Here is a 27,880-nt window from a genome sequence, read left to right as displayed (position 1 = left end):
TTCACTGCAATTCACAAAGCCCCATTTTATTTTAGTATAAATAATAGCCATCGAGGAAGAGGCAAAACAAACATTTGACTATCAGCATTCAATTGGAGAGCCATTTTCTTCAGACATTCATGAAGGGCTTTGGGCTACATCTTCAAAGTGGCAGGGGACACAGGGACAAGCACACAAGATTGAAAGCATAAAAACATATTCTCATGAGGACCAGGCAGTCCTTGTTGTTGGAGGACCAAATGGAGTCATCGTTAATGTAAGTTGAATCAAAGTTCACGAGGTGTAAGTCCTTCTTAAGATACACATGGTTCAGCCTGTTCACTGTTCGAGCGAAGGAGTACTTAGAGGCACAGCTGTAGGCCTCCAAACAGTATACTTTGTTGAAGTGCAGGTCAAAAAATGGATTGTCCTAGAAGAGAGAGAGAGAGAGAGAGAGAGAGAGAGAGAGAGAGAGAGAGAGAGAGAGAGAGAGAGAGACCTGGTTTACTTTCTATTCAAAGTCATTTCCAGGATTCCCATGGTCTGCTGGCTGTGCCTATTGATTGTAAAGTATTAGTATCAGATATATTTCTAAAATCTACAGATCCGCTTTCCAAAGCCAGGAGAGCCAAACGGAATCACTTCTTGAAAGTCAGCAGCACAATCTTTGCTTTATCCCAACCCTCAACTCCAGCCGGCATTCCCAGGGAGCCCACAGGCCACTCTGGCTAGAGAAGCAGGCAGGCTAGCTGCAGATCTTCACCTTTCCTTCTAGTCTTCTAAATCCAATCTACCCGACTCATCCCCAGCTCTTCAGCAGACCGCCTGCTGCAGCCTCCCCCCCCCTCCTCCCCTCTCTAGTGGACCACATGATCTTCTACTCTAACCATTCCCCAAAGGCATTAATTTACCCCAGCCCCCAACTCCAGCAGGCATTCCCTGGGAACCAGTAGGCCACTCTGGCCAGGAAAGCAGGTAGCCTAACTACAGATCTCCACCACTCTCCTCTCTCCTCCAAATCCAATCTCCCAGTCTCACACCATTTTTGCAGAAGGCCACCCGCTTTGCCCCCCACCCCACTTCTCTGCCCCCATCTCCAGTGGATCATGCAGACCTTTTCCTCCAGCCCTCTTCCTCACTCATCTGTTATCCCAGCCCCACAACGCCAGCAGGCTTTCTCTGGGAACCTGCCAGCCAAGCCTGCCAGAGGAGCAAGTAGGCCAGCAAAGACTGTAGGCAAGCTTCACATATTCACTTTTCCTTCTCTCCTCCATATCCACTCTTCTAGTCTCCTCTCCAGCTCTGTAACAAACTGGCTGTTGTGGCCTCTCCTCACTCTCTGCCTCCATTCCCGGGAGACTAAGCAGACCCTGGGGGGACAGTGTGGATGACCATCCCAGAGACATGAAGGCAGTTCGGTTCAACCCGATTCGGTAGCCAGTGTTGGTTCAAACATTGAGAGTCTGATATTCAGTAGTTTATTTTAGGCATATTTAAACACAGCACTGTTTGATAACAAGTTTCAGGTGATAATTAACTCTACCCCACTTTGATGTACATCAAAGCTTGAGACGTGATTACATTGAAACTGTAAAGTATAAGTGATATCTTTCATAAAGACAGGTTCTACAGATTGAGAAAAGAAGCTCAAGGTAAGGGTCTGGGGGACGATCTGGTGTGGTCTTGGGCCACACAGCACAAAAGTCATCAGACTTTTAACCAGGTAGAAAACAGGTCATACATTTCTCCCTTTGAAGAGACAAGCCTGTATGTTTAACATTCTTGGTTCCCCTAGTGCTTATCTGTGAGCATAAGGACCTACATGCTTCCTACAGAACAACTTGCTTTCCTCCCTCCTGTGGACCCCCCTCAACCCTCTCTAGCCCATCCCCTTTCCTAAGTGCCAACTCCCAATGCCTAGGAACACATTTACCTGGAAACCCCAATGACCACACCTATCAGATCCTGGAATAACTTCCTACCAGGCAACACACAGCCACCACACTCTACTGAGAACCAGAGAGGGCAACAGAAACCAAGGAACAAAACACCCACCCAACAAAGACAATTCCAGATTTCAGCAACTAGAATTACAATCTCCCCAAACTCAGATGCCTAGATGGCAGCATAAAAACACAATAGATAACAGCCAGGACAATATGTCTCCACTGGAGCCCAGCAACCCTACCACAGTAGACCCTAAGTACTGCAACAGAGCTGAAGCATGAGAAAAATACCCAAAACTAGCCTTAATGGACATGATAGAAGTCCTTAAAGAGAAAATGAATAAATCCCATAATGAAATCTATGAACACACACACACACACAAACAGTGGAAGGAAATGAACAAAACGATTCCAGACCCGAAAGTGAAACTAGCATCAATAAAGAAAATCCAAACTGGGGGAAATCTGGAACTGATACCTAAGAGCCCAAATAGGAACCTCAGAGGCAAGCCTCATCATTATAAGAATGTAAGAGATGGGCAAGAGAATTCAGGCTTTGAAAATATGATAGAAGTAGATACCCCAGTCAAATAAAATGTTAACTCTAAAAACCTCCTGACACAGAACATCCAAGAAACGCAGGTCAAAGGTATTAAAAAAAAAATTAAAAAAATAACAGAAGAAATTTCCCTAACCTAAAGAAGGAGATGCCTATCAAGGTACAAGAAGCATACAGAACACCAAACAGACTAGGCCAGAAAAGAAATTCCCCTCAGCACATAATAATAAAAACACCAAACATATAAAGCAAATAGACTATTAAATGCTGCAAGGAAAAAAGACCAAGTAACATATAAATGCAAACCTATTAGAATTACACTTGATTCCTCAATAGAGGACCTGGACAGATGTTCTACAGACTCTAAGAAATCACAGGTGCCAGTCCAGGCTACTATACCAAGCAAATCTGTCAATCACAGCAGATGGAGAAAATAAGACATTCCAGGATAAAACCAAATTTAATGGTTTTATCATTACCAATCCATCCTTTTAGAAGGTGCTAGGAAGAAAACTCCAAACGAAAGCAGTTAACTATACCCAAGAAAATACAAGGAATGAATAATCCCAGACAAGCAAATCAAAAGAGGGAAAACACACACTCACACCCCAAAACTGAAATCATAGGAATCAACAAGCTCTGCTCCTTGATATCTCTCAATATTAATGGTCTCAATTTCAATAAAAAGACATAAATTAACAGAATGGATGAAAAAAACAGATCTTTCCTGCTGCTGCATCTAAGAAACACATTTTAACAGCAAGGAGAGACCCCACCTCGGGGTAAAAGGATGGAAAAAGATATCCCAAACAAATGAACCTAAGAAGCAAGCTGGTGTCACCATTTTAATATCTGACAAAATACACTTCAAACCAAAACGAATTAGAAGAGAGGAAAGGACACTACATACTCATCAAAGGAAAAATTCATTAAGAGGGCACTGGAATCCTTAACGTCTATGCTCCAAACACAAGGGCACCCAAGTTCATAAAAGAAACACAATGACAGTTTAAATCATGTACTGATGGTGGAAAACTTCAATACCCCACTCTTGCCAATAGACAGATCATCTAGACAAAAACTAAACAGAGAAATGCTGGAGCTAACTGATATTATAAACCTAATGAACCTAACAGATATTTACAAAACATTTCACACAAACACAAAAGAACATACCTTCTCAGTACTGCATGGAACTTTCTCCAAAGTTAACCACATACTTGGACACAAAGCAAATCTCAACAGATTAAAGAAAATTGAAGTAACATCTTACATCCTATCAGGTCACCACGGAATAAAGCTGGATATCAACAACAGAAACAACAGAAAGCTTACAGACTCATGGAAACTTAACAACTCTCTACTGAATGAAAAATGGGTCAAGAAAGATTTTTTTTTAAAAAACAGTAGTACTCCAGAATTCAATGAAAACAGATACACAGCACACCCAAACTTATGGGACACAATGAAAGTGGTGCTAAGAGGAAAGTTCATAGCACTAAGTGTCTACATAAAAACCTGGAGAGATCTCATACTAGCAACTTAACAGCACGCCCGAAAATTCTAGAACAAAATGAAGAAATAATCAAACTCAGGGCTGAAGTCAATAACACAGAAACAAAACAAACAAACAAATACAAAGAATCAGTGAAACAGAGAATTGGTTCTTTGAGAAAAAAACTGACAAGCCATTATCCAAATTAAGTAAAAGGCAGAGAGAGAGAGAGAGAGAGAGAGAGAGAGAGAGAGAGAGAGAGAGAGAGAGAGAGAGAGGATGTAAATTAACAAAGTTAGAACTGAAAAGGAGAACATAGTAACATATTCTTAGGACCTGCAGAGAATCATAAGAACATACTTTAAAAGCTTGTAATCCACCAAACTAGAAAATAAAAGAAATGGATAATTCTTCTTGATACATACCACTTACCAAAGTTGAATCAAGACCAGATAAGCAATGTAAAGACACCAATAATCTCTAGTGAAATGGAAGTAGTCATTAAAAGTTCCTTCCCCAACAGAAAAAAAAGCCCAGGGCTGGATGGTTTTAGTGCAGAATTTACCAGACTTCCAGAAAAGAGTTAATGCTAATATTCTTCAAAATTTTTCCACAAAATGGAAAGAGAAGGAACATTGTCCAATTAGTTTTATGAGGCCATAGTCACCCAGATACCAAACCACATAAAGACCCAACAAAATTACAGACCAATTTCCCTTATGAACATAGATGTAAAACTTCTCAATAAAATACTTGCAAGCTGGATACAAGCACACACCATGATCAAGAAGGCTTCATCCCAAAGATGCAGGGATGGTTCAATATATGCAAATATGTCAATGTAATCCACCTTATAAACTATCTGAAAGACAAAAACCACACAGTCTCATTAAATGAAGAAAGGGCCTTTAACAAAATCCAACACTTCATGATGAATGTCCTAGAGAGATTATGGATTCAAGGAAGATACCTCAACATAATAAAGGCAGTTTACAAAAAGCCAATAGCTAACATCAACTTAAATGGAGAAAAACTAAAGCAATTGTATTAAAATCAGGAATGGGACAAGGCAGTCCACACTCTCCACACCTATTCAATATAGTAGTTGAAATCTTAGCTACAGCAATAAGACACTGAAGGAGATCAGGGGAACACTAATTGGAAAAGAAGTCAAAGTATCATTATTTACAGATGATTTTATAGTATACATAAGTGATCCTAAAAGTTTCACCAGGAAACTTCTATAGCTGATAAACACTTTCAGCAAAGTAGTTTACAATTAACTCACAAAAACTGGTAAGCCTACTATGACAAATGACAAACTGAGAATGAGATCAGAGAAGCATCACCTTTCACAATAGTTTCGAAAAATATAAAATCTTGAAGTAACTCTAATCAAGCAAGTTGACTTGTATTACAAAAACTTCAAGATATTAAGGGAAGAAATTAAAGAAGATATCAGAAGATGGAAAGACCTTCCCTGCTCATGGATAAGTAGGGTTAATATATTAAAAATAGCTATCCTACAAAAGCAATCTACAGACTCAATATGATCCCTATCAAAATTCCAGCACAATTCTTCACAGATCATAGAAAAAGAATCTTCAGTTTCATCTGGAAACACACAGACACACACAGACACAGACACAGACACACACAGACACACACAGACACACACACACATACACACACACACACACACACACACACCAAGACAGCTAAAACAATCCAAATAATAAAATAACTGCTGGAGTTATCACCATCCCTGATCTCAAGTTGTACTACAGAGCTATTTTAATAAAACAGCATGGTATCAGCATAAAAACAGACATAATGATCAATGGATTTGAATTGAAGACCCAGAACATAAATTCACATACCTATGTACACCTTATTTTTTATAAGGAAGCCAGAAATACACATCAGAAAAAAAGACAGCACCTTCAGGAAATTGTGCTGGTCAAACCGGATGGCTACATGTAGAAGACTCCTATATGAAGACCTATACTTATCACCTTCCACAAAATTCAACTCCAAATGGATCAAAGACCTCAACATTGAACTTCATAGAAAAGAAAGTGGGGAATAGCCTTGAACTTATTGTCAAGGAGACAACTTTTTGAACACAATACCATTAGCACAGGTACTAAGATCAACAATTAATTAGTGGGGCCTCATGAAGCCGAGAAGCTTCTACATAGCAAAGGACCCTGTCAGTTGGACAAAGTGGCAGTCTACAGAATGGGAAAAGATTTTTACCAACCCCTCTATTAGATAGAGGGCTAATACATACAATATATAAAGAATTAAAAATACTAGATATCAAGAAAATAAACAACCCAAAACAAACAATTAAAAATGTGGTACAGATCTAAACAAAGAATTCTCAAAAGAGGAAACTCAAAATGGTTGAGAAACACTCAAAGAAATATTCAATATCCTTACTCATCTGGGAAATGCAAATCAAAACTACTTTAAGATTTCATCTTACAGCTGTCAGAATGGCAAAGATAAATAAAACAAGTGACAGCTCATGCTGGCGAGAAAGTGGAGCAAGGGGAACATCCCTTTTTGCTGATAGGGGTGCAAAATTGTACCACTACTATGGAAATTGGTGTGGTGAATTCTCAGGGTGATGGGCATGGATGTACCCCAATATCCAGCAATACCCCTCTTGGATGTTCACCCAAATGACACTTTGTCCTACCACAGAGACACTTGCTCAACTATGTTCATTGCTTCTCTATTAATATTCAGAAACTAGAAACAACCTATATGTCCCTCAGCAGAAGAATGAATAAAGAAAATTATGTATATTTACATAATGGAGTATTACTTAGCCATTAAAAACTTAAATCATGACATTTGCAGGGATATGAATGGAACCAGAAAAAAAATGAATCCTGAGTGAGTTAATGCAGACCCAGAATGACAAAAAATGGTATATATTTACTTAGATGTGGATGTTAGCTGTTAAGTCAATGATAATCAAGCTGCAATCTGTAGAACCACAGAGGTTGGGTAATGAGTAAGAGACTGGGGGGCGGGGTTGAAGGGAGACTGACAGATCTCCACAGGAAAAGGAAATAGAATAGATAGTTATGGACGGGGTGAGGCAGAGACTGGAATGAGAGGATCACATGGAGACAGAAAGGGAAGAAGGGATGTGAGGAGAGATAGCTAAAATTAAGGGTCATTTGAGGGGTCACATGGAAACCCACTACAGTAGAAGCTTCCTAAAATATATACATATATGAAGGTGATCTAAACAAAGTCACCAAATAATGGGGAGATGGAACTGCAACTGGCCATCTCTTGTCACCAAATGAAGCTTCCAGTTCAATGATTGGATGACATATAATTGAGTTGTTGGCCAAAGAGGTCCCATAGAAATCCTCAAACAACCGGGCTATCACCAAGACTAGGTATAGGTTGCTCTCCACAAACTGATTTCAAAGCCCCAATTGCTGAAGACAACACTTATAAAACTCATTGAGCATGGAGAAGAGGGGAGTCTACAAAGAGCCTTTGCCCCTATGTTCCAGGGTCTTTGTCACAGGAAAGTACTCTGCAAGCTACCAGAGGAGACATGTAAACACCTACCCAGCCCCACCCTTTGATCTACAATGGTGTCCTGCCTGCAAGATGTGCTAGTGCAATGGTGGCACCAAGTCTGTGGGAGTGACCAACCAACATCTGATTTGACCTAAGTCCCCCTCCACAAGAGGGAACCCATACCAGACACTGCCATTGTGACCAAGAATCTGAGAGCAGATAGCCAAGGGTAAAACCAGATACTACTGTAAACAAACAAACAACCCCCCCAAAAACCAAAAACCCCCAAACCAATAATAAAATTACTTCTAATGACATCCTGCTATATCGTAGATCAGTGCCTTGTTCAGCTCTAAATGGGATGTCTCCATTAAATCCTTCCTCCCAGGGCTCAGGGAACCCTGAGGAAGAGGAGGTGGAAGAAGTGTGAGAACCAGAGAGGATGGAGGATACCAAGAAAACAAGGCCCTCTAAATCAACATGATAGGAGCACACACGAACTCACAGAGACTGAGGCAGCATGCACATATCCTGTATGGGTCCGTACCAGTGGGGATCCTAGGAGAATCCCCAATTGATAACCACTTGCAAATGAAAATTGGCTTCCCCCAAGGGAGTCTCACTGGGGAATCAAACTGCTCTTAAGGGTAGGCTGCACGCCCAGCAGTAGATGGCCAAGAGAAAATGAACTCCAAGGCATCTGTGGAGGTTCCTTGTCTCATATTGTGTCAGGGCTCTTCCTTAAAAAAAAAAATCTTATTATTTTTATCTATATTTTATCATTTAACCTTTTAGATTCTTTGAGTATATATTATGGCTTCCAGTTTAGTGTTTTTATGGGATTCCTGAGTGTGCAAAGGAGTGGATTGATCTCTGTTTCTTGTGCCTTCTCTTGGGCTCTTTTCCTTCTGTTTGTTTTGCCAATTCTGATGTGTTAGTTTTTGTTTCATTATTATCCTGTAGAAGCCTGCTTGTTTTCTAGTGAAAGAAAGAAAGGGGGTGAATCTAGATGGGGGGAGGAGCTGGGAGGAGTAGAGGGAGGGGAAACCATAATCAGGATGTATTATATGAGAAAAAAAGTCTATTTTCAATGAAAGGAAAAGAAAAAGCAAACAGGAGCAAAGAATGTTTGGAACATCCATGTCTTTTCAGTTGTATAAATAAAACGTCATATAATGTGTAGTTATCACGTTTTTCCAGTACATTTTAGAGGGTGGGTAAGGATGGAAGAAGAGAACAAATCCTCTTGTAGACTTCTGGAGGGAGCCATAGGTTTGTCCCTATGTGGATTAAGAAATCGGTCCCTTCTGTTTGAGCAGCCCCTGACAGTGGGATCTGGATCCATCCCTGGTGCATGAGCTGGCTTTCTGGATCCCATTACCTATGGTGAGAAACCTTGCTCACCCTTGATGAAGAGGGGAGGGGCTGGGTCCTGCCTCAACTGAATGTACCAGGCTTAGCTGTCCCCCCATGGGAGAACGTACTCTGTTGGAGGAGGGGATAAGGGGTAGATTGGGGGGTGGGGAGCAAGAGGAGGGATGAGAAAGGGATCTGTGGTTAGTATGTAAAATACATTTAAAAAAAAAAAAGAAATTGGTCCTTCACACTACTTTGGAAGCAAATGGGGACACACTGGGTGGCTAACCACCCTTTGACACTGTGCAGTTGACCAACTTGATAACTTTGAATTAACAATGTAGAATAAGCGTTGGCAAATAGTGAGAGCCGTGAAGTCATTTGACAGATATGGACAAAAAATCCAATACTGACATAGCTCTTGCTGTTTCTAGTGATTTTTTTTGTTGTTGTTGTGTGTTAAAATCACTACAATCCTTGCTGCTATCAATAGAAAAGGCAATGCTTTGTAGTAGTGTCCAAAACACATTTCCATTTACAAAATACACTTTCTGCCCTGCTCCTAACTAGCCTGGAGGGCAGAGTTCACATGATTTGTTTTGCATTCCTAGTGTTTATCTATTGCAACTAGTAAGTTCTCAACAGATGTGTGCTGGGGTGATGTGAGTGCATCTGTGAAAGGAGGGATGGAGTTAAGCATTGTCCTAAATAACAAAGAAACTGGCAAGGTCCAAACCACACAAGAATACTAATGATCTTTAAGTTCCTGTTGTGCAAATTATTTATCTGATTTAACAGCCCTCCCCTTTAGATCAGTGGTTCTTAACCTTCCTAATACTACAACCTAAACTTCCTAAAACTACAACTGTAAATACAGTTCCTCATGTTGTGGTGACCCTCAACCATAAAATGATCTTCCTTGCTACTTCATAACTGTAATTTTGCTACTGTTACAAATCATCACGTAAATATCTATGTTTTCTGATGGTCTTAGGCGACTCCTGTGAGGGAGTCTTTACTAAAGGGGTCTTTACCCACATGTTGAGAACCACTGCTTTAGACCATCATTTTAGATGGAGTTGCTGTGACATGTTTGTGAGATCAGTTATATAAGCTGCTAGTATACAGCTTAATAAATGGATGGTCCCTTTTTCAGCTCTGCCCAGCCTTTGATACTTACATTAAGATACTCCCTTAGTTTATACAATCAATATTTAAAAGACAAAACAAAACCAAGCTCTAGACTAGAGGCCGGAGAGGTGGTTCATTAAATAAGTGCTTGCTGTCCAAGCATGAGTATCTGAGTTCAAATCCGAAACACTCATGTAAGAAGCTAGGCATGGTGGCATGCACTGGTAACACTCGTGCTGGGGAGGAGCAAGCAAGCAGAGACAGGAGGATTCCAAAGGCTCAATAGCCAGTGATTGTTGGTACTAACTCTACTGTCCAGTCTAGCCAAAAACAGCAAGTCCCAGGTTTGTTGAGAGACCTTGCCTCAAAGAAAAGCAGGGAACAGCCTGCGCACACAGTGGTAGCACACACCTTTAATCCCAGCACTTGGGAGGCAGATGCTGGCAGATCTCTGAGTTCAAGGCCAGCCTGGTCTACAGAGTGACTTCCAGGACATAGAGAAACCCTGTCTCGAAAAACAAAAACAAACACACACACACAAATGGAGGGGCAATTGAGGAAGATATCTGAAAGTGACCCCCAGCCTCACGTACACATGGGCAAGCACACTTACACACATACCTGCATACATGCACCCTTCTACACTCACACCAGTGCTTTACAAAAGTAATAGACAGGTTGACCACAGTAGCACATGTCTACACTCTTAGCACTTGGGAGGCCAGTAGCAGGTGCATAATGAGTTCCGGGACAGCTTGAGCTACATAATAAGACTCTATTTACAAAACAAAAATGAATGACGAACAGTGGTGCAATGATTTCAAGGCAGCACTCTGCAAGTCACACCTAGCAACTATTTTCTAGCTATCATTGTGGTAGTTGAAGGACGATTACAGAGAATCTCAACCAAAGGAAATCACACTGGTTGTGCCTCTAGGTTATTTTCTCTCCCAGTTCTTGCCCCTCATCATGTGGGGAAAATCTTTCACGTCTTTGAAATACTTAGAAAAGATTGATATTTTCCTCTAGCCTAATAATTGAAGGCTGAGCAAGTGTCCGTTCCTCCCTCTCTCCTTCCTTCCCACTCTCCTCTTTTTCTCTGTTAAAATTCTAGAGCTAATAAGGCAACTCATGGATTCATAGTAATCCTTTGTATATAATTGGGGTAATAGTTCTCGAAGAGGTGACATTTAGGAGACCTATGTAGTTACTGGCAGAGCCAGGATAAGAACTGAAATCTCAGCCAGCCCAATCCACCTTTGGTACAGTAGCCTATCTCTTGTTATACTAGTCATTCTCCAAATCCAAAATTATTTTTGTTTCTGCTTTACAAATTGAATTTAATTGCGGTTCTTTCTATTTTAAAATTGACAACTAGCTTGAAATTGCTCTATTTACCACTGTATCGTTACCATTGATAAAAATACCACTGTATCATCACTAGTGATAAAAATCACAATAAGTACTTACTCCTGAGGATTCAACCCCAAGAGAAAGGTAGAAATTCCCAGAGGAGCCAGGAAGAGAAGTCTTTAAGAGAATGAACAACTATTTGGGTAATGTAGTATTTCTCCTAGCAATTTAGTATTGCAGGTAGATCCTTAAGCAATGAGGGAAACAGAAAGGGTGAGCTTTCCATTTTTATCTGGTTCATGCTCAACAACCATGATCTTCAAATTGAAAAGGGGATAATCAATAATTTTGCAATGAAATTAGAGGCCAGGAAAAGTAGGGAAGAAATAGAATACAGTTAAATGCTTCAACTGGAAGTAGGCTTCATATACATGTTCCCAGACACCAGCCAAACTCAGCAGAAATAACTATGACATAGGTAATATTTGAGAAAGAGGCAGGGGAGACAAATGGGCTAAAATTGGATGAGGACAGCTAATTTCTAAACCACGGGTTGGTAAACGTGCTGTAGATTTCTCATTAAGAGTCAATGCAATAACTGGATGTCAACATGCAGAAGACTGCAAATAGATCCATATCTGTCACCATGCACAAAACTCAAGTTCAAGTGGATCAAAGACCTCAACATAAATCCAGTTACACTGAACTTAATAGAAGAGAAAGTAGGAAGTAGTCTCAAACAAATTGGCACAGGAGATCACTTCCTAAATATAACACCAGTAACACAGACACTGAGAGCAACAATTACTAAATGGGACCTCCTGAAACTGAGAAGCTTTTGTAGAGCAAAGGATATGGTCAATAAGATCAAACAACAGCCTACAGAATGGGAAAAGATCTTCACCAACCCCACATCTGACAGAGGGCTGATCTCCAAAATATATAAAGAACACAAAAAGCTAGACATCAAAATACTGAACAATCCAATTAAAAAATGGGCTATAGAGCTTAACAGAGAATTCTCAACAGAAGAATCTTGAATGGCTGAAAGGCATTTAAGAAATTGCTCAACATCCTTAGTCATCAGGGAAATGCAAATCAAAACAACTCTGAGATACCATCTTACACCTGTCAGAATGGCTAAGATAAAAAACACTGAAGACAGCTTATGTTGGAGAGGATGTGGAGCAAGAGGAACACTCCTCCACTGTTGGTGGGAATGCAAACTTGTACAGCCACTTTGGAAATCAGTATGGTGGTTTCTCAGAAAACTGGGAATAAGTCTTCCTCAAGACCCAGTTATACCATTCTTGGGCATATACCCAAGGAATGCTCAATCTTACCACAAGGATACATGCTCAACTATGTTCATATCAGCATTATTTGTAATAGCCAGAACCTGGAAACAACCTAGATGCCCCTCAACTGAAGAATGGATAAAGAAAATATGGCACATATACACAACGGAGTACTACTCAGCAGTAAAAAACATTGATATCATGAAATTTGCAGGCAAATGGATGGAACTAGAAAATATCATCTTGAGTGAGGTAACCCAGACTCAGAAGGACAAACATGGTATGTACTCACTCATAAGTGGATACTAGATGTGAGAGAAGGGATGTCCAGACTGCAACCCACAACTCCAGAGAGGCTAGCTAACAAGAAAAGACCCTAGGAGGGACACATGGATGACCTTATGAAGGAGAAGTGGATGAGATCTACATGAGTGGACTGGGTGTGGGGGGTGGCAGAGGGCGAGGAGTCAGGGATGAGAACAAAGGGAAATGGGAGGGTCAAGCTGGAACAGGGACAGAGTGGGAGGGCAGGGAGGAAGATACCATGATAGATGAGGACATCATGGGAATAGGAAGAGGCAGGGTGCTGGAGAGGCTCTCAGGAATCCACAAGGTTGACTCCACCTTGGTCTTCTGGCAGTGGTCCAGAGGGTGCCTGGACTGATCTACCCTGGTGGCCAGCCTAGCAAATAACCTAGCTGTTATCATAGAGCCTTTGTCCAGTGACTGATGGAGGCAGATACAGAGATCCATGGCCAGGTACCAGGCTGAGCTCCAGGAATCCAATTGATGAGAGAGAGGAGAGATACTGCAGGCGAGGGACGTCGAGATCATGATGGGAGGATGTGCAGAGATGACAGGCCACACTAGTGGAAGCCCATGAACTGTGGACTGGTGGCTGTGGAGGCCCCATGGGACTAGACTAGGTCCTCTAGATATGGAAGATGGTTGTTTGGCTCGAACTGTTTGGGGGGCACCCAGGCTGGAGGATTGGGGTCTGTCCCTGGTCTATGGGCAGGTTCCTGGAACCCGGTGCCTGTGATGTGACACCTTGCACAGCCTTGGTACAGTGGGAAGGGGCTTGGACCTGCCTAGGCTCAGTGTGCTGGGCTCTGCTGACTCCCCAGGGGGAGACCTTGATTTGGGGGATTTGGGAATGTGGAGTAGCTTGGAAAAGAGGACTGGGGGGTGGGAGGAAGGAGGAGAGGGGATCTGTGGATAGTATGTGGAGTGAGTAGAAAATTTCTTAATAAAGAAAAATGAAAAATAAAAGAGTCAATGCAATATAAAAATTTGGTAAGTGCCAAAAAGTATAATGAAGACAATAGCTCAAAATTTGTACCACTATCACTCAGGGAATTATTATTGAAGTTTGTTTTATATATAAATGCACCTACACATATGTATATTTATGTATAAAATCTAAGGTTTAACATTTTGTATTGAGTACAAACTAATCTAATTGTAGACATGCCATAATATGCTTAATCAGTTTTTAAGTCCTCAACATTTAGGTAAAATATATTTTCAGAAAATTTGAGTACTTAGGACACAAAACAATGACATATCCCAATTCTTTGACCAAGAATCTTGTCAAATATACTCAGTTTTAAAAGTGGTATTTCTAGGTGACCAAAAAGCTAATAACAGAGTGCATAAAGGTTCAGAAAATGACAAAGTTCAGACATTTTGACTGGAACAGTCAATGAGTCACTGGCAACATCAAATGTTTATGGCCTAGAGAAGGAAGGAATTCCCAAAACTTAACCAGAAAAATCTGAGTTTGAGAGGGTGGCCTTGGAAATGTCAACTGTTGGAAAAAGTAGCATTTAAAGTTGTAAGACTGACTGGTAGATTGTGTTTAACCTGTCAAGAAGAGCTTAGGGAAGATGCTTTTAGATTTAATAGACAAAATTCAGATTCCAACTCATAAAAGCAAATCATAAAAGCCAGTGTAGATCATCTCAGGAAATTAATCCATACCACTTAAGAACAATATAATGTCATCTTAACACTTTGGACATGCCAAGAATCTATAAAGCAGGACATCGAACGGAACGATCTCCAGTTATCGATCCTGTGCTACCTTTATAGAATGCTAACACTTACGGTATCTGCTTCTTTTCCATCAATCATCTGAAGATCATTCAAAGACCACTTTTTTGTTACTTCGTACTTTTCATCCAGGCCTACTCTATAGTGCTTCACCATGATGATTTTTACTTCATCAGTTTTGGTCACTGTAGGACAGAAAAAAGACTTCGTTTATACAAACTCTTACTTTAATATACTCTCCAAGTCACATTGCAGGATTTATTTACCTCCCTTTATTTAATGACCTTCTACTAAAATTATAAGTACACTCCTAATATAAGTCCCAGTGTAACCTGGACTTTTGCCAACATGCTCCCAGATTTGCTCAAGACATTAACTTTATTTTGTGACAGCTGTCCGTCAGAACACTGAGCAGTGCACTTTGAACTCTGGGCTTTGTGGTGAGGCAAAAAATAAAAGGCTGAGCATGCCGGGCGGTAGTGGCACACACCTTTAATCCCAGCACTTGGGAGGCAGAGCCAGGCAGATCTCCGTGAGTTCGAGTCTAGCCTGGTCTGCAAAGCAAGTTCCAGGAAAGGCTCAAAGCTACACAGAGAAACCCTGTCTCGAAAAACAAAACAAAGAGGCAGTGTAAAAAAAGGCTGAGCATGAACAGACAGTTGAGGACAGAATGTTCACTAGAACAAGTCAGAATCTTAGTTGATGAGCATATGAGAAAATAAGGTACAAATAGCAAACAGCTCTGCTCATACAGTGATTCAGTATTGAAGAGCGACATTTCTTCTAAACCTGCTGTGAACCGTTTAATGCAGACGTGCCTGTGACACATCTTCCAGTGACTTGTTTGATGACGTTTGAGATTCTCGCCCATGTCTCTCCAACTCTAGTGTTCAAAATGTGCCACCAGCACAGACGGTGTTATTATTCTACTTTGAGAGGTATGGGGGAAATCCTTCTGTACTTAATGTGAACAAAACGAGAACAATAATTTCCTGGTCCTGAAATCATTTGTCTCTGGTCTCTTTGGAATACTGAGTTGTTCTATTAGAATTATCGATGATTCAAAAATTACTCAGTATTTAGCAAGTGTTTGCTATTTGCTGCACAGATTATAAGTGGCACAGGGAGAGAAGGGAGAGACCTGGTTTCTGCTCTGATGCTCAGGATTTCAGTAGGAGGACAAGACTATCCACGGGTCATATCTACTAGATTATTGTAAGGAGGTGGCAGAGGCCATAGATGAGGTGCCTGAAGTTTTCTTTGCAGATAGTTAATGTCACCTGGTAGGTTGTAAGCTGATTGTGTCTTCTCGAAGTGAGACTGGAATTTGTTTTGGGAAAGGATTACTTGGGTTCTGGGAGGTTTCCTTTGGCAGGCTGCTGTGATTTGAGTGGGTCCCCCCAAGTTTTTGTGCTGAAAACTTCATCTGCATTGCGACAATGTTGAGAGGCCAGGCCTTTAAGAGATTAGGTCATGAGGTCAGAGCCCTCATGAATGGATCAATGGTGTGACTGCAGGGGTGGGGTAGCTTTTGTGGGGGTAAGTTCCTAATGAAAGGATGCTCGGTCTAACATCGGCCTCTCTTTTCTCCTCTCTTGTTCTCACTCTCACACTCTTTCTCTGACTTCCACTACAGATGATGTAACAAGGCTCTCACCAGATGTGAGCTCCTCAACCTTGGAATCCTCATCTCCTCCTAGAACTCTGAGAAATGAATCTGTTCTTTATAAACTACTAAGTCACCAGTAGTTTGTTATAGTAGCACAAAACACATTAAGACATGTGACCTTCTAGCCATGTAGCTATAAAGCAATACATTACAATATACTCATTGTCATAGCTGAGTGACATGAGCAGGCCATCCAGTGGGGAATTAGAGGATCACCATGTGGGTACTTCTAGGAGAGGACAGTATGAGAAAGCTGACAATGGGAGCTAAATTTTATCAGGTGAAAGGAAGAGAGTGGACTGTGTAGTTTGGTTGGTATTAACATATGGTGGACAATAAGATTAGCTAGGTTTGGAAAGTTGTCAAAATGTTCTGAATGACTTTGGACTTCAAAAGAAGCAGGAAACACTCTGGAGTTGTGATGTTTAGCATTCATCCTCTGGAGAATCCAAATCTGGGGAATCCAGAAGTGACTATGATGCCAGAGTTAACAGAGTGAGTCCCGCCTCCTAGAGAAGGGAGTCTGAGCCAGTTGACAAGTCCAACATGAGGGCCTTGGGTCAGGGGTTCCGTGTATGCGCCTACAGTGACACCTAGCCAACAGTCCCCCTTCCCTCTGTGAGCCAGGATTTAATAACATGGTGTCCTGTGCAGGAATTTCTCTGGCAGCACAATGCACAGGACTCATTAGAGAAGAAAGTGGAGCTGAAGGGCCTTGGGGGAGACAATGCTCTCAGGGGGCTCTGCTGTGCAGAGTCCTGGAGTCAAATCCTGACACCACTGCAGTGTCGTTTACCAGAGGTAATTCGTCTCCAGAGAATAAAGGTCACTCACCGGTGTTAGAAAGGGGACACGAGAGGAAAACAGATTCACATGGAAAAGTTGAAGCACACAAATGACCGAGGAGAGTGGCCAGTAGACAATCACGTTTGAAGGTTTTTATTTAGTTTGCTAAAGGCTGGCAGTAGCCTCAGAATAGTGTGTGAGTGGTAAACAAATCAACGAGTTGAAGCGAAGTTTAAGAGGAGGCTTTGATGACCCTGGATTAGGATGCTCCACGGTGGAAAGCAAACAACGGTGGAGAGTCCACATGGAAAGGGATGGGATGCGGGCCAGATGGTGGGATGCAGTTGATGTACACGTGCAGTGTCTGCAAGTTACTCAGGAGGGATTGAGATGGAAGTTTCCCAGTCTTGGAGTGATTTGAGACTTGTGTCTGCAGAATGGTTTTCCAGGGGGAGACTCAAGGGGACATTTTCAGAGGAGAGAAGTGAGAGAGTGGAGAGAAAAGATGATCGCTAAGAGGCTGGAGGGGAGAGGAAGAGGCAGGCCAATGGCACGACGCCACAGAAATCAGATAATGAGAATAGCTCAGAGTTTGAGGCTGATCCTGGGGATTCCCTGAGGTGAGACAGAGGGGCATGGGTCTGGGTCTGAATCGGAATCGGAGGAAGATTGTTGACTCCTGCCTGAAGGCTGTTTCTTTATGGTGACTGGAGAAGGTGGCTTGCAAAGGACTCCATGCACTAACACAGACTGCATGTACGCTGTGTGCTGGCCCCTGGGCCAGGTAGGATTCTAAAAGCTAGCAGGAAGAGAGGCATTTGAAGAGAAGGATGACACATTTGGGGACAGAGGAAGTAACTGAGGCGCATGTCTGGAGAAGACATCAATTACAGGTCTTAACTTGGGGCCAATGATGCTGAGACTCTGGGATCTTCCCGACATTGTGAGAAGTTGGCGTGTTTCTGCACGTCTATATTTCTCTAGCCCCAAAGGAGACCCATGCACATGGGCCTAGATGTTAGCCTAGGAAGATGGAAAGAGAAGAGGACAAGGAGCGTGCTGGTGGGCTGAAGAGGACGCGCGGAAGGTTTTACAGCTTCCAGCAGGAAGCAGTTGTGTCTATCTAGTTAGAAGGTCCGCCATCAGGACTGTTATTGCCCCAGCTTCCTGTCTCACCAGCCGTCGATGGGCGGGGAGACAACAGGGGTAAGGAGATTGGGAAAGGTAATTGGGCATCCTACAAAGGTATGATTTTCAGGGAGCAAATCCCACGGCATAGTCTACGAGTTATGAAAGCCTGCTGATCGACTGTGGAATCACTCATCCACTTCATTAAGCCGATAAATATTTAAATGTCCCCTGTGAATCAAGCACAGTGCTAGGAATTGAAAAAAATAATGAATTCCCATAAGGCACCCTTCCTGCTCTCACTGCGACTGCAGAGAATGCGGGCTTCAGAAGGAAATACGCTAAGGATGCTGTGAAAATTGCTGTGAATGAGGCTCTGTTGGAGGAGGGCATAGAAGAGGGGCGTGGCCAGGACAATAGAGGAGGGGCATGGCTGACTATCTGGGGGCAGGAGGAAAGGCTTAGAGAGGAAGGAATCTGCGTTGTAACAGGCAACCGAACTTACTAGAATGAAGACAGGGATAAAGGCAATCTTAGCAATGCATGGGTGCAAAGGCCCCAAACACCGGGCACTTCTGAGTCTTGGCAAGTCTTTGGCGTTGTTGGCATGAAGCAAGAAGGTGGACAGGTAGTAGGAAGAAGGTGAGGGAGGAGTTAGTTCCTGAAAGGCCTGGAACAGGTCCAGACGTTATTCTGAAAACTGTGTACACACGGGGGGTGTCACCGAAAAGCTTTAAATAGATGGAGAGGCCACAATTTAAATTTTAGAACATTTTCTTTTTTTAATCAAGTAAAGATATTTATTCTTTAGACTTATTCAGAGTTTACACACACACACACACACACACACACACACACACACACACTCACAACCTTGGGTATCAGTCCTGCTCAGCCTCCCTTTTGAGACAAGGTTTCTCACTGGCCGTTCTCACTGAGTGGGTGAGGCCGCCTGGCCAGGGGCCCCAGGAGTCTGCCTGCCTCCACCTTCCTAGTGCTGAGATAGCAAACATAATTTATATTAATTAGATATACAATATATGCAGTTAGGTAATGTATTAATTAAATATATTTACCTCATGGTATTATCTTATATTCTGCATATTTATTTTATTTTTTGGTTTTCTGAGACAGGGTTTCTCTGTGTAGCTTTGGAGCCTTTTTTTCCTGGAACTCACTCTGTAGGCCAGGCTGGCCTCGAACTCACAGAGATCCGCCTGCCTCTGCCTCCTGAGAGCTGGGATTAAAGGCATGCACCACCGGCTCTTTATTTTTATTTTTGTTAGTTTCATATACATGTACAATGCATGCTGTTGTATTCATGCCCATCCTCCTGTCTTATCCCCTTGCACTCCTATTGACTTCCTCTCCCTGACTAGCCCTACCTCCTACTTTCTTGGTGTGTGTGTGTGTGTGTGTGTGTGTGTGTGTGTGTGTGTGTGTGTGTTGTGCAGGTAGCCACAGCTGTGGCAGGCTCATGAATGCAACAGTCATGCGACATTCGGAAGACTGTATTTCATAGTATACCACCTCATCCTCTGGCTCTTTGACTCTTTCCTCCTGTTCTTCCTGCTATTCCCTGACCCTGGAAAGGGGTGTACCCATGTCCTGTTTAGGACCGAGCACTCAACCTCACTTATCCTCAGCACTTTTGAGCAGCTATGAAAACATTAAAACACTCTTTTGGGAAGTTCCATAAAGGATGGGTTGGAGACAGGGAAAGGAGGAAAGATGTTAAGAAGATAATCCCTACCCAGTCATCAAATTTCCTTACCATCATGGTCATTAGCTTAATACTAGACTCAGAAAACATAAGGATGTGTCTGAAAGTTAAGCTTTTCCAAGATGATGTAGTGCAGAAGGAGAACAGACTCCTTCATTTGACAAGACGGCCTGCTTAGTGCTAAGGACTTTCCAAGAGTTCTCTTTAGCCAGGAGCCAAAGGAGTCTGCTGAGGCTGGAGTTGACCCAACCCCTAATTTCCACGCCTGAGCTTTGCTGCCAGCTGGAATTAAGTGGCTGTCTCCACATTAATGCAGCTGGAAAATGGAAACTTGTCACATCGTCTTAAGAACCCAACTGCGTTTTACAAAGTGTAACTGTTAGGGAGTTGTTTTCTCTTAGAGGATCAGGTTTGTAATTATGGTTTAGGGCTGATATTGATAGTTTAGGGCTGATATCGATGGACCTGGCTTGAAACTATGGTTTAGGGGTGATAGCCATGGTTTGGGATGATATCTAGGGACATGGTTTGTAACTATGGTTTAAGGGTGATATCTGTGGTTTGGGGCGATATCTACAGTTCTGGGGAACTGTAGAAATAGCCTGTTCTGGATTTAAGATTTTATTCTAATTTTTCAAGGGCTTATATTTCAGTAAATATTTTCAGAATTCCAATCTTTGTAATTATCACTATTTTAATTTTAAAGCAAGCTTTGTCATTAAGGTATTTTTCCATCACCTTTAAAGGAGCTGCCAGTATTTGGGAGGTTAATGGAAAGAGGACCAGTCATTGATTTAAAATAATTAGTCAGTATCGAGGAAATGTGAAACTCACAATTAAGCCTCCTAGAAATGCATTAAATAAATAGATGGTTCTTTTGTTTTATAATCTTGTGTTATGTAATGGTTTTCATCATTTAAATTAAATAATGGAAGAAGTTATCATGAAATACTTTTAAAAGCCTCAGTGAAATGTCACACTCTATTGCTAATGCCTTGTGGTTGTTGAGATGGCTATGGCTGATTTCACCATATCATATTTTCAAATAATATTTTTCTAGAAATATCTTTATAAAATCCATTTCAGGCCACTCTGTGAGCCTTTAGAATAGTAAAAACGATTGGCTTTAAGCAAGTTAGGGCTTATGTTATTGGTGAACTTATAGAAATACAAGACATGTAGAAAAGAAAGAAACAGATTTTGTAGAAACGGAAGTGTTAAAGAAACAAAACTAGCTATCCAGTGGGATTTACACAGGTTTGTTTAATCAGCTCCTTTCTAGAATATTCTCAGCATACCTTCCGAAAGCCACATGGTAGAAAAGTAAGCGTGAATGGACCTGGCTTTCAAGCCTCTGTTTGTCATCTACTGGTGGGTGATCTTGAGCAACTGTAATTTGACCTTATTGTCCCTAAGAAGCGACGAATGAGTGAACACATAGGAAACTCTTGAAGTTCCTGCACTCACGTGCTAAGAGGTAAAATTAATTCTTCTCAGTTAGAAACGTGGTGAAGTGGAAAGAAGTTGGATTTAGAATTGGAATGATTGTCTGTAACCTTAGGCTAATTACTTAACTTCTCGTGATCATTGTTTCCACATCTGTAAAACATCTCATCTGCATGAAGATGACAGGAAATAATTCACAGAAGTGGCATTAAATGATCTCATGTGTGACTCCGAGTAGGCATACCTCACAGCTCTTCCTTTCATCTCATCTACTAAGTTCATCCTAATAGTGAAAATGATTAAGCAGGTTTCCTTCTTCAAAACTTCAAAGTCTCGATGCATGCTACAAATGGTGTGGCTTGGATTGGCAGATCATTTTGTGTATATCTCTATATATACATTTATATCTCCAAAGTGTTAAATTAACCACTGGGAAAATCTGTCTCAGGTAACCAATTGATGAGGATATAGTGTGTATTGTTGATTTTATTTATTTGTTTAGTGTGTGTTTGGGTACTTGTGTGTACACAGTTATAACTGTGTGTGTGTGTGCGCGCGCGCGCGCGCGCGCGCGTGTGTGTGTGCATGCGTGCGTGTGTGAAAGAGAGGGGGAGAGAGGGAGGGAGGAAGGGAGGGAAAGAGGGAAAGAGAGGGAGAGAGAGAGAGAGAGAGAGAGAGAGAGAGAGAGAGAGAGAGAGATCTACTTTGGTAGACAACATTTTACATATCAGAATTTTGATTGTAACCGAGTTATGTGATAACTTTTGTGTTGTATGTAATTTTAGTAAGATATACACTTGTTTTATAAATCAACTCTGTATTAATCCCCCCTTTTAAACAATATAATGAAAGGCCATTTCAAGTATAATTTCTGCAAGTGTGTTCTCTTTGGGGCCACAAATTTCTATACTGTTGCAGAATTAAGTATGTCCATAGCTATATTACAGAATGAAAACAGATACACATGCTGCCTGTGTTCTGTTCTGTGCTCAGGATTTGTACATGGCAGCTTAGATGTATTATGGCCCAAGTCTCATTATGTTGGCATGATGATAACAGTTTTTGTATATGAAAACTTTTCAAAATAGTATCCCATACTTTCATGCTCACAAATTAGCACAACTATTCTCAATTTAGTGTCCAAAAGCTACTCAGTGAAATTGAAACTTTTAAACATTTTTTAGATTTGTGCTCTCTGTGAATAAGATCCTGGGAAGTCACAAATTTACCCAGGGGTTCTCAATGAAGCCTTGAAAAGTACTCCCAAGCAGCTTCCTTTGCATATTATTTTATGTAATACTCATAAGTGATGTGACTGATTTGTTCTTTTCTTGGACTCATGAAGAAAAATGTTCTGGGTGGCATCAAAACCTAGTAAGTAGAAAAATACTCAGTCCTCATAACTCTGACAAGTATCACTTATTTGCAGATTAGTACTTAGGAGTGTCTATATTATAGATTAGGATCAGCATCAGGGAGAACATTCAGGTGTTTTATTCTCTTGGAGGTTGGGTGACCTCACAATATTATACATTCTATACATCTAAGTAAACAAGTGTAAAATGGGCCCAGTATAACATTTAGAAAAGGGACCAGGAGAGGGTAATATTAGGTTACAAGGAAGGACACAATGCAGGCTAAAGACACCCGAGGCATGAAGGAGGGTATGAAGCTAAATGTTTTTCTAGTTTCAACTCTGTCATTTTCTTTTCTTTTTTTTTTTTTATGGCAGATAAGCTCATAAAAATGTTATTGTCAGTGAAAATGTAAAACCCTAAGGAAAGCTCCATGGCTTCAGAATGGCCACTCCTGCTGTGCAGAAGTTCACGGGAATGAAGAGAGGTTCACAGAGACTGTGGCAGCAGGCAGAGGACCCACACGGGTTCAAGCTAGAAGGGGTCCCAGCATTGAGAGGGGAAGCAGATAAGGGGTCCCACCACCAACCAAGAAGCTATCTGCAATTGATGCCTGCTGGCAAAAGGAAAATCCATTTTCTCGAGTGGAGTCTCACTGAGTGTATCAACCGTGGTCCAGGGCAGGCCCGGGAGTAGTCGGCCAGCCCAAAGTGAACTCACTGGTAGTTTTTTGCAGACTCCCACCCCCCATTTTGTTGCTATTTTTTTTGTCTTATTGGTCTTTTGTTTATTTGTTTTAATTTTCTTTTTTGTTTCTTTTTTTTTAAGGAGGGAGAGAGGGGAGGGGTGGGGATGGGGGAGGGAGAGAGAGTGTGAGGAGAGAGAATATAAAGTTGAGTGGTAGGGAGGTGGAGAGGATCTGGGAGGAGTTGGGGGAGGGGAAAACATGACCAAAATATGTTGTGTGGAAAACAATTTTTAATTGAAAAAGAAGTATAAAAAATGCAGAGTTGGGACTAGCCAAGTATTTGTTTGAGTGGGTGCCTTAATCTAGCTGCATGCTATATTCATTTGGGAGTTCATTACAATAAAGTGATTTTTATTAAAGAAAATACCCATGATTGAAAAATGTTTTCCTAAAAGTATAAGAATACTTAAAATAATCTATATATGAGTATATGCATAATTTAAAAGGTAACAGAGTATATCAAGTCTTTATTATATATTTTATTTTTACTATACATATGTATTTACATATATATTACAGCATATATATATATACACACAATCCAGTGTATATGTTGACATTAAATATCTTTGTACATATTTTAAAACTTAAAGCTGCTTCTTTTAAAGCCCTATTGTTACTTGCTTAAAAAATAAACTACCTTTAATAAAAATTCAGGAGGGAGAATAGTAGGGGAGCCCCTGATAGGTGTTAACCATTTTTATTAATTCTTTGAGACTGTCATACAATGTATTTTGATCATATTTACTCCCTCCCAACCCTTCCCAGATTCATCCCCTACCTTACCTACACACTCAACTTTGTGTCTTTCTACCCTTTTTTAAACGATTAAGGTTAATTTGTGGTGCCCATATGCTCTTGGGTATGTGGCCATCTGCTGGAGCATGGTCAACTCACCAAGGGCCATACCCTTAAAGACAGCCGACTCTCCCTCTTCCAGCAGCCATCAGTTGCCAATAGCTCCTCAGCTAGGGAAGGGGTTCCTAGCCACCTCCCCACTCCATGGTGGGATTTGATCTAGCTTGAGATTTGCGTAGGTCTTGGACAGTGTGCTCTCACAGCCACTGTGATTCCATATGTGCAACTATCCTGTTTGTATTTCTATTTCAGAGATGCCAGCAATAAGGTCATAAAAGATCATTATCTTATCCCCAATTTTACAGCTGATAGGCAACAAATCAGGGTCAGAATTCACAAGAAGATCTCATGTCAAGAATTTCCAGGTCTGTTCCACCACGTCCTTTTACTTCCCATACAGTTTTGGCTAATGCTACAACACAGATTATCAAACTCTTCTTATTACACATGTGACTCCCCCCCCACACACACACACCTGCAAAAAACAGAGCTCCTCCCTACACTGGAAGATGCTGCTTCTAACTGCCAGGAACAGTGGTGTTTTATGGTGGGATAGACTAGTCCCAGGGAGAAATCACCATGCAAAGCCTGAGATGCAAAGGATGTAGGTCCCAGGGAATGCTCAATGTACTTTGTAGCTACCTACTGAGAGGGACATTGAGTTTATGGTGCCTTATTTTGATATCAGCCATAGAATCATCAAGATTTAATAGAAAATAGTTCTTGTTTTGAGACCACTGCAAAAGATGGACCCTACTCAGACAAGAAGGGAGTTCAGCTATGGTTAAATATCTTAATTTCTTTAATCAGAAAAATGCACGATGGAATAGGACTACTCTGGACCAATGGATCTCATAAATAGGAACCATTGGATTAAAGGGGATGAAGAGGTAATCATGTGACCTCTACTCTTTGGAGATTGACAGTGTTTCAAGTATGGAATCATCTGCTTCAACAAGTGTCCAATGACTCTTGATTCATGTCAATAGATATTTTCCAGGTAAAGCATGGTCCCAACTCTTCGGACTGTCAAGAACATTTAAACTATTGTTTGGTTGAAATGTGTTTATAATGGTCATTTAAAATAAAGTGTTACATTTTGGGAAAGTGCTCCCAGGCTGATGGACATGAATTCTAGCTATGAAAGTGAGGAACTAACAAGGCTTAATGTGTCAACTTTATGTGGAATATCATGAAATCATGTCTTCCTAATCTAGAGAAGAGCTTGACTTCCTTAGCACACATCAGAGTCACTGAATATTTTCCAAATGCTTAATTGTAGGATATATATAAAGCAAGTTTAGTTAATTATGTAATTGTTGAAGGGAGTCACTAAGATATGTTTGATAAATTAAATTCATAACTTACCATGGCTATTTTATTTTTAAAACTTTTTATTTTAAAATACTGCCAATGTTACCTAATGAGAAGCTACTTATATAAAGCAGGAATCATAACAGGTAAAAATTACTATATTTTTTATTAGAATGGGCATCCCCTTTAGCATAGTGGGTAAAAATACCTTTTGATTTGGTGATTGGGTGATGAGGATGCAATGTGGTCTATTAAGTAATCTTAATTTACCTTTTTACATAATTTATTTTATGAGCCGATTAAGTCTCTTACATTTGTTGACATGCCAAATCCCCATACTTCATATGTGTAGTATAATAAGCTTAGGCATTAGATAAGTATTACTATTCTTATTGTTGGATAAATACCTATATATTTATTAGAAATTATGACCTTCTAAAGAATTCTTAGAATTTTTCCCAAAGATGCTTGGCTTCCTCATGGCATATTTACAATGCTCTTCTAAACCAGTTTTCAGGAGGATAGAGATAATGAGCTGTATGAAAATGGGTGTTTGCCTTTCAAAAGGAACATCTGCAGCCAACACTAGACTTTCTGACCTTTTTTCTCCTAATTCCCTGAAGGGTACCGAGAGGCTTGGGCCAGGAAAAGGGATAGCTGCACACCCAATTCAATAACGACACAAACATTTCTATTTAAATTCATAAAAGGTTTGGAAAATCATAATTAATGCAAAAGCTGGTGCACAGACAACTTTCTTGTATTTTAAAAACATGAAGGAAATTCTTATTTTACTAAATACTTTATACTTCAGATCTTTACATTAGGGCTTGTTCCCTCATCTGTAAAGTTTTATCTTCATGAACTAATTTCTACTATTAAAGTATTGGTAATAATTTTCTGTAAGAAAATGTTTTTTAAAGAGAACTTCTTTCTTCAAAATTAACCACCAGAAAGTCTCAATAGGTCGTAGGAGGAAAAGCCTAAGGTTCTGTATCTGTTCCAGACAGAAAGACATTGGGAATGGCTGTATAACTTGGTTCTGCGATGCATTTAATCATATTCAGAATGCTATTGGATTTTTTAAAAGTGAGCCTTCTTCATACACCAAAATTGTATGCTGTGAAGCAAATTAGATAAAAGATTGGAGGGGAAAAAAACGATCAAACCAAGAAAAGTACAGACCCAGTTTCTCTTCTGAATCATTAATGCTGTCTAATATATATATATAATGTTCACCTTAGCACTTTTAAAAGTCTATAAAATATACATCCCTTAACCTGGCTAATTAAACCCTCAAGAAGAATCCATGCATTCCTGAGCCGGGTAGGAAGACAGACACGATTCCTCTATACTCCTTATTCATTCACCTTTGAGCTCTTTGCATTTTGAAATGATACCAGAAAGCAGCGCTACTTTACCTGACACACAGAGGTAATACCTGTCCTGGACCGAGAACTCGATCTCAATAAACTCGCAGAGATTCTGCGCCAGCGGCTTGAACAGTTTTTTCTCCAAGTCTTCCTTCACCAGCGATGACATCTCGGGTTCCACCTGGCTCGTGTCTGAGTTTCAAGCTCACTCACTCTATCCTCGCTGCTGCCGCTGCTTGCTGCCGCTTAGATGTCTCCTTTGGGTGTGCAAGCCTCCGGCTTCCCACTCTCTTTACCTTCTCACTCGGAGCAAAGGGCCAGGCTCCCGACACTGGGTGGCTGCTCAGTGGCGGCCCCACCTCAGCAGCCCAAATCCAGTATTAAACCCCCCTCTGGCAGCTTCAGCATCCGGCCTGCTGCAAGCTCCTCTCTGGGAGCTCTCTGCGGGCTCGCGGAGTGGGGAACGTATTGATGAACACTGACAGATGGCCACCGATCTACTTGTGGAGTCTCCGGGTCGGCAACCCTTTCCCCTTCCACAGCAGCACTCTGCAGAGAAAGACCACTACTTCAGCTTGAGGCCATTATATAAATCAGCTGTCTGGCGCTATTGATTGGGATCATCTTCCATTAAGAACTTCGCTTTCACTGCCCAGAAAAAAGGCATCCGTGTTTACTCCTAACACTTCCAACAGGTCTCCTCTCTCTTCCCTTTGCCCTCCTGCAATGCACTCAAGTCTTCGCTTCCAAGAG

At 41.1% G+C, this 27,880-nt stretch overlaps 1 protein-coding gene across 1 annotated transcript; it reads right to left on the bottom strand.

Annotated features, from left to right (window-relative positions):
- Positions 1 to 25: 25 nt before the first annotated feature.
- Exoc1l (exocyst complex component 1 like) lies at positions 26 to 27,635 on the bottom strand. Its single transcript, XM_028864172.2, has 3 exons — positions 27,176 to 27,635; positions 14,782 to 14,912; positions 26 to 409 (listed from the first exon to the last, which is right to left on the bottom strand). Exons 1-3 carry the CDS (start codon positions 27,294 to 27,296, stop codon positions 143 to 145), a joined length of 519 nt encoding a protein of 172 aa, XP_028720005.1. The 5' UTR covers positions 27,297 to 27,635; the 3' UTR covers positions 26 to 142.
- Positions 27,636 to 27,880: the final 245 nt, after the last annotated feature.

The sequence above is a fragment of the Peromyscus leucopus genome, chromosome 10 (assembly GCF_004664715.2).
Source record: "Peromyscus leucopus breed LL Stock chromosome 10, UCI_PerLeu_2.1, whole genome shotgun sequence".
NCBI classification, from domain to species: domain Eukaryota; kingdom Metazoa; phylum Chordata; class Mammalia; order Rodentia; family Cricetidae; genus Peromyscus; species Peromyscus leucopus.
The sequence above is the reverse complement of the archived record's forward strand: the minus strand, read 5'-3'. Positions and strand labels throughout refer to the sequence as shown.